Below are 7,804 nucleotides of genomic sequence, written 5' to 3' on the forward strand. Positions count from 1 at the left end.
GGAAGGGGCAGTGGTAACCTGGCACAGGCAGGATGGGTTTTAATGGGTCTCAGGTGAGTGCAGGGGACGAGGCCCCAGGCAGGGACTGGGGGATGCAGATCAGGCTTCAGCGCTGAGGAAGCATGGGGGGATGGAGAGGAAGGAGGATCCCGGAGGAGAGCCTCGCCCTGCCCCACCGCCCCCCTGGCTGGGCCCAGCACTCCGCCGAGCCCCCGGGTCAGAGCAGGAGGCTGAGGGGCAGCTCCACTCAGGTAGGGAGTGAGGGGCACCCGGTTCTCTCTCTCCTCCCCACAACCCTGCATGCGCTCAGCTTCTGGGGTCCCCTCTGCTCTCCCCACATCGGGGTAGGCACTTCAGTAGTGGGGAAGGAGGAACACGGGGTCCCTCCAGACCCCACTGCCCCCCTGAGCTGGGAGAGAACCCAGGTGTCATGACTGCTCCCCCCCCCCAAGTAAGCTCTAATCTGACAACCTCCACTCCCCTTCCCCACCTGGGATGGCATCCAGGTATCCTAAGGTGTCCTGGCTTCCAGCCTCTTCCCTGCTGTAACCCACCAGGTCCACTCCCCTCTTGGAGACAGGCAGAAAACCCAGGTGTCCTGGGCCCCCTTTTACCCATATTTTCCTTTGCTTTTCCCCAGCCACAGGCACTCTGGAGATGGCAAGTTTGTGAGCTGTGTGTACGAATTTGTGGCCAGGAACAGCAGTGAGCTGTCAGTGCTGCAGGGGGAGCTCCTGGAGGTGAGCCTGCCTTGCAGTCACCCCAGCTGGGGGCACTGCTGGGGGGAAGCTTGCAGCAGCTGGGGGAACTGCCAGGAAGAGGCTCACAGCAGCTGGGTACATTGCTGGGGCTGTGGGGAAGATCTCAGCAGCTGGGGACACTGCTGCGGGGAAGCTCACAGCAGTCCCCAGGTCTTATTTCTTTCCCTCCCCAGGTCCTAGAAGACTCCAAGAAGTGGTGGAAGGTCCAGAACCGTTATGGCCAGACGGGCTATGTCCCCTACAACATCCTGGCTCCAGCACCGGGACCCGGCTCCCCTGGTGCCCACAACTACAATGGTGTTGCCCCAGCCAATGGGAACAGCAGCGCTGGCTCCAGCTCCGGCCAGGGCATCTCTAGGTCCCTGGTGAGCAGGGGGTGCTGGTTGGGTTGGGCTGGGGTAAGGGGCTTGGTATGAGGTTCTGGGTTGGCAATGCTTCTTCTTTGCAACGCCTTCCCCCGCTTCTGGATAGAAATCCCCTCCCCAGCTGGCTCCCAAGGCCAAGGTCCCAGCCCTGCACCAGGCCAGGTGGGACAGCACGGAGGGACTCGCTGTGGACCCTAGTGAGAAAGGTAAGGGGCCCTCGGTGGGACAGGTATTGCCATGGGGAGCCAGGCCCTGGCCTGTGTCTGAGTGGGGAAGGGTAGATCCCGCCCCATCAGGGGGAAACCAGCCCCTTGCCCCTGTGGAGGGGATGGGGGAGGGGCCTCAGGGAGCCCCACCCCTTTGTTGGGGGAGGAGAAAGAGGTTCCAGAATGCCCCACTCCTCTGTGGGGGGGGGAGGGAGGAGCCCCAGGAAGCCCCCCCCCATGGGCAGAGGAGGGAGGGATCCAAGAATGCCCTGCCCCTCTGGGGGGAGGGCCCTCAGGGAGCCCTGCCCTTCTGTGGGGAGGGGAGGGAGGGGTCCCAGGAAGACCCACCCCTGTGTTTGGGGAGGGAGGGGTAGCAGGTTGTCCCCAGGAGGCTGCTCCTTGTGTGTGGGAAAAACAGGGCATGACCCCACCCCTCTTTAGGCCAGGGAGGGGCTGGAGGGTCGCCTCTCCCAGTGCACTGTGGGTAACACTTCCTGTCCCGCAGACTGGCTCAGCCAGCTGAACAGTGTGAACGAGGAGCTGCTGCAGCGTTTGGCCAACGGGCGCTCGGGCCCCGCCAAACCCCTGCACGTCCCGCGGACCCCGGACACCTCCGTGCCCCTGGGCTATGACTCGGACCCAGCTCAAGTCCAGGCCTGGCTGCAGGCCAAAGGCTTCAGCCCCCAGTGAGTCACCATGGGTCATGCTCAGTGACCATTGACCTTTCCTGGCCCATGTGGCTTCATAATTGGCTCTACTCTCTCATTGGCTGGCTTCCATCATTTTGTTTCACCTGTTCTCTGCTCTGATTGGCTGGCATCAGCGTCTCTTAGCTGTTTGATTTGCTAGCTTGACTGCTTGGTGTACCCCGATTGGATCGACTTTTCCACCTTGGCATCCTCTCTGTGACTGGCTGGTGGGATCCTGGGACAGCTGCAACTGGGCACAGCCTTGGTCTGGGATTCCTGTCAAATACGATTGGATGGGTGGGGAGAAGGAAACCAATGCCATAGTGATTGGAACAATCCCTAGAAGGGCTGAGGCTGTGCTCACTGGTCATGTGACTGTGGAGGGGGGCCACTGTACAAAGCTGTGTTTTCCCCCAGTTCCTACCCACAGCATGGCTGGGGGCACTGCTGTGAAGAAGCTCACAGCATTTGGGTCTCCTCTCCCCTGCTGGGGGCACTGTTGGTATTGTGTTGAAGGAGGGTTCCCCTGCCCGGGGCACTGCTGTGGGGAAGCTCATGATACTGGGCTTCTCTGGCCAAGGCACTGCTGCAGGGAAGCCCACAGCCAGGGGATTTGGGTGGTGGGGGATGGGCTGATTGAGGGGGCTCCATGGGGCAGCTGATATGAGTGCTTCCTTCCCCTGCCCAGGACGGTGAGTGCCCTGGGGGTGCTGAATGGCTCACAGCTCTTCTCCCTGCACAAAAATGAGTTCAAGGCTGTGAGCCCTGAAGAAGGAGCCAGAGTCTACAGCCAAGTCACTGTGCACCACGCCATGTTGGAGGTACTAGCTCCCCTTGGGTCCCAGGGAGCTGAGAGCCAGGGCTCCTGGTTTCTATCCGAGCGCTGGGAGGGGAGTGAGGTCTGGGGGTTAGCGCAGAAAGTGGGGAGCCAGGATTTGGGTTCCATCCCAGCTCCGGGAGAGGAGCAGGGTCTAGTGGATGAGGGTAGGCTGGGCCTGGGAGCCCGGACACCTGGGTTCCACCCCAACTCTTTGCCCTTCCAGGACTCCAGGAAGATCTCCGAGCTGGAAGCTGTGATGGAAAGACAGAAGAAGAAAGTGAACAGCGAGACAGAAGTATCCAGCCTGTGAAGAAGCCAACAGCAACACCTCTGCCCTCCATTGGTACCATGCAGCTGGGAGCATAGGCCACTGGCCCGCTGTGCCTGATGTGACTGCCACCCTGGCCTCCAGAACCAGCCCCACCCCACAATTGTACCTCCCTGGATGGACTCCCCCTGCAAGTACATGCCTCCCTAGGAGGAGGTGGTTGCTGTCAGCTGCACCTGGACTCCCCCACACCCACAGGGGTGGTTCCCAGCACTTACTTGCTTTCCCAAGGTTTCTACCTCCTGGTATATATATATTTTTTACTCCAATATTTATTTTATAAGGGCAGGGGGCAAGCTTTAAAATGTGGGGTTCCCCTCTCTTGTCTCCTTCAATGGTATATGAACCTTTTACTCCCCCACTTCCTCCACAGTTGTACAGCCCTGACCCCTGCATTAATGGGCCACCCTCTAATTTCCATCCCGCCCCCCTGGGGATGCAGTGCCCTTTCCAGCCCCTGGAGGAGGGCAGCACCACCCCTGGGGACCTGCAATACCAGCTCTGAGCACTGGGAGGCAGCACTCCAGCCACGTGCATCCCCTTCCCACCATCAGAGAGTAGCACCCTGTCTGGGATGTGGTCTCTGGCTACTGGGGGGGCAGCAATTCCAATGTAATTCCCTATAGCTTCCCCTCCATAGAGGATCCTATGCAGCCTGGCCAAAAGTGGGGGTGGGGGTGGTATTTGCTTGCAATGCCAGCTCTGGCCACCGGAAGGGGAGCAAACTGTGAGAGCAGCAGTGATTTCAGGTTGTGTAACTTGTTCCATTCTCATCCCTCTTTTTTCATTCCTCCCTCTCTGCCCAATGTTAAGTGTTCAGGCTGAAATTTTCCCATGTTCCTTCTCTGCTGAGGGACGAGCTTTTAGGGAAGGTTCTGTGGAAGATCAGTTCATTGAAAGCGAAGCTGGTGGGAGGGAAATTGCAAAGCAGTTGTTGCCCTTCCAGGCACCTTGGACATGAGCTGATGTTGCTGTTCCCTGTGGGCTGTGTTCCCTTTTGGTTTTGCCTTGTGTGAATGAACCCTGAAAAAGAGGGAAACACTGTGGGAGTGGCAGGTGTTACTCCCTTTTGTGGCCCCTGTGCAAGTGCAATATCTGTGGTGGGTAATTTAAATCATGTAGAGGATGAGATTAGGCAAAGGTGTGGGATGAATTAAAGCATTATGCATCAGATGTTCACATGCATTATTGTAAAATCGGAAAGATGTTGGTCTGGAAGGGGCTGTTCTTTTATGGTAGTTTGACTTATTGGGATGCATAGGCTTCCGTGCTCTCAGAAAAGGTCCCCCTCTGAAAAGGCAGGCAGTTGTGGAGCAAATTGGGTAATCTTTGAATCAGAGTATAGAATCATAGAGCAGTTGGGTAGGGAGGGCCCTTGAGAGGGCATCTACTCCAACACCCTGCCTGAGGCAGAATCAGCCCTAGCCAAACCACCCTGTACCAATCCAGCCACCTTGACAGAACAAGGAGCAATGGTGTCAAGTTGCAGCAAGAGAAGTTTAGTTTAGATATTAGGAAGAATTTTCTCACTAGGAGGGTAGTAAAGCAATCAAATAGGTTACCCAGAGAGGTGGTGGAAGCTCCGTCTATGGAGTTTTTTAAGGTCTGGCTTGACAAAGTCCTGGCTGGGATGATCTAGTCGGGGCTAGTCCTGTTTTGAGAAGGGGGTTGGACTAGATCAGTGTTTCTCAACCTGTGGGTCACAACCCAAAAGTGGGTTGCAATAATATGTGAAAGGGTCATGAACAAACTTTAAAAATGGATTCTCCTTTAAAGGAGAAATACATGAGAAACAGTGGCTTTTCCTTTGCAGGCTAGCAAACTTCTAGCCAGCAAGGAGCTGCTTGGGGCCCCCATGCTTCACACCCCACCCCTAGCCCCACACATCCACCCCCTGCCCCACACACTGGAGGGCTGGGGCCTGGGGGCAGTGGGTTGGGAATGAGGGGCACTGGGTTGGGACTGGCCATCGATGTTTACACACGGGTCCTGGCACAAAAAAAGTTGAGAACCACTGGACTAGATATCCTTCTGAGGTCCCTTCCGACCTTAATTTTCTATGATTCTATGATCCTTTAGCTTCTTGGCAAAGCTACTGTCAACCCTGACACAAGACATAATCCCCAAATTGCCACAGGTGAAGCAGAGGAACCACAGCAGCCACCCTCCTGCTGCTGGAAAAGGTTGTTTATATATATACAGGAAATCCTAGGTAGAGGCCATATTCACTGCTAGAGGAAGGCAAAACCCCTCCATAGTCCATACCATTCTGACCATGAACTAAAACTCCTTCCTGACCCCAAAGGCTGGGAGCTGAGCGAATGGGCATAGCTGGCTCCTGCCCAGAGGGATTTCAGTCCATCAGGCCCAGTGGTTCTCAACCATTTTAGACTTGAAAAATCCAGCTGTGAGCTTTTGCTCTGTTTTGACTACAGGGAAATAATAGAGCCATAGCACTCGAGCCCACAGCAGGTCAGGATGCTTTTAACATGATGGTTTCCTGTTTGAAAGCTCTGGATCTATCTTGTGACTTGCGCTGGCACACCTAGCAAGGATCTTATGCACCCAGGATGCCATCACACCCTGGTTGAGAACCGCTGGGCTGGGCAAAAGCAGGTTTCTCCCCCACAAAGGGGAGGCCCCAGCCCTCAGGCCCCAGCCTGCCTGAGCTGGGTGCATTCCTGACGTTGGCCAGCAGGTGTCATGACATGCTTGTGTCCTCTTTGGAGAGTGGAGTCCCCAGGGCTTGGAGCCCTGGGAATGTAGCTGCTTGTAGTTCAGTGGGGGGGACGGACACACCCAAGGCGTGGGTGTTTTTGTGGGTTAAAAGCAGGGGTGGGGGAAGGCTGGGAGCCAGCTTGGGAATAGGAAGTTTCCCAAGGAGGGGTGGGGTAGGGGGCTGCGGACCTGGAGGGAGAGGCACTGGCATGGGGGACTGGGGGGGGGAGTGGCTGTGGGTTGAGAGTGAGGGGCACCAGCATGGCTGGTGGGGACAGAGTGGGGAGTGGGGTGAGCAGAGGGCCATGGGGGAGTGAGCTTCTCTAGCTGGGGCTTGTCTGTCCTGTTGAGATGGGCCAAGGGAGTTCCCAGGGCTCAGATGCCACCCCTCTCAGTCCGCTGCCAATGTGAAGCTCTTGCCTGTCGTCAGCCGTGCTGCACCCTATGCCAGAGCCCTAGGGCCCTGGCTTCCACAGTTGATCTTGTGCTTCTGATGCAATTGCCCTCCTGTTGCTTCATGCCCCACTGAACCAGTGCCAGGGTCTGGCCCTGTTGTGATGCCAACAGCAGCTCCTGAGTTCTGTGCAGCTCTGCTAGAAGTGGGGTGGGCGGGCAGGCAGTGGGGCAGACACCTGGGTTGCATCCTAGCTCTGGGAGCCTAATGGCGGGCTGCTGCATGACCAGTGGGGGTGGGAGCCAGGATGCTTGGGTTCTTTCTTGGCTTTGGGAGGAGAATGTGGTCTAGTGATTAGAGCTGGACTGGGGAGCTGGGAACCAGGACACCTGGGTTCTGTCTTGGCTGTGGAAGGGGAGGGATGCTGGTGCTGGTGCCGCTGCTGCTGTGGGTGGAATCAGAAGCATCCCAGAGCCCTGCTGACCTTTCTGGAGCAACAGATAACTCTGGCGGCTGTCAACATGCCAGGGGCCACGTTCCCAGCCTCCTCTCAAACAGCTGGGGCTGGAATCACAGAAAATGAGGATTGGAAAGGACCTCAGGAAGTCATCAAGTCCAACCCACTGCTGCAAGCAGGTCCAGCCCCAGCTATCTCATCCCAGCCAAGGCTTTGTCTACCCTGCCTAACAACCTCCTGCTGGCACCGAGATGCAGCCACCTCTACGGTTGGGCCCTCATCCACAGCCTGGCCCAGCTGTTTTCCCTCTATGTCCATGAGCATCTCTTGGCCGCTGCCCCATCCCTCTTGCCTGGGAGCTACCAGTGCCCCATTAACACCCCCCATCCAGTCCCCTTTTCCTCCCCAGCCCTACTTCCTGGCTCTTCCTTCCCAGGAATGAGGCCCCTTCCGTCCCCGGGGGCCTGATCCTCAGTGGGCTCAGCCTGTATGTCCACCCCCACTGCCCTCCATCCACCCTCTCCCTCCTCTGCACACACACGTGTACACACACAGAGATGTGTATGCACACATACAGATACATGTATGCACATGCATGCACACGGGGACATGGATGGACACCCTCACATTTGGACACACGTGTGTGTGCACACAGACACACATGCATCCCTCTGGGTATCTGGTTCCAGGACCACCCCTCTCCCTCTATCCATCCTGATACAGAAAGAGTGAGATGGGGTGTGGTACACCGGATGCCTGGGTTCTCCCACAGCCCTGGGAGAGGGAGCGGGGCTGGTGGGGTAGAGCAGGGGGGCGAGAGACTGGAGGCCTGGGTTCTCTCCCAGCTGGGGGGGAATCCCTCCTTTCTTACTCTACCCCCTACTCCTGGCTGCACCCCCTGGGCCGGGGTGGGGGGAGAAGTCAGGTCGGGGGGAGCGGGGAAGAGGCCAGGGAGGGAGAGGCAGGGGCAAAGCCAGAGGGAAAGGAAGGAGGCGCCGGGGGGGCTGGAGAGGGAGACAGGGGGACAGTGGAAGTGATGGGGGGAGGGGCAGGAAATGGGTCCCAG

The 7,804-nt window shown here is 57.6% G+C and overlaps 1 protein-coding gene across 1 annotated transcript in view; it reads left to right on the plus strand.

Annotated features, from left to right (window-relative positions):
- The window catches only part of EPS8L1 (EPS8 like 1), a 13,755-nt gene extending 9,413 nt beyond the window's left edge, over nucleotides 1–4,342 (plus strand). The window contains exons 16-21 of the mRNA XM_006015066.3: nucleotides 641–740; nucleotides 935–1,126; nucleotides 1,233–1,332; nucleotides 1,838–2,018; nucleotides 2,710–2,842; nucleotides 3,065–4,342. Of these exons, the coding sequence (XP_006015128.1) occupies nucleotides 641–740; nucleotides 935–1,126; nucleotides 1,233–1,332; nucleotides 1,838–2,018; nucleotides 2,710–2,842; nucleotides 3,065–3,151 (793 nt within the window). The 3' untranslated portion in view covers nucleotides 3,152–4,342. The remainder of the gene's footprint in view (nucleotides 1–640; nucleotides 741–934; nucleotides 1,127–1,232; nucleotides 1,333–1,837; nucleotides 2,019–2,709; nucleotides 2,843–3,064) is intronic.
- The last annotated feature ends 3,462 nt before the right edge of the window (nucleotides 4,343–7,804 follow it).

This window comes from Alligator sinensis, unplaced genomic scaffold (assembly GCF_000455745.1).
Source record: "Alligator sinensis unplaced genomic scaffold, ASM45574v1 scaffold647_2, whole genome shotgun sequence".
Taxonomy (NCBI): Eukaryota; Metazoa; Chordata; order Crocodylia; family Alligatoridae; genus Alligator; species Alligator sinensis.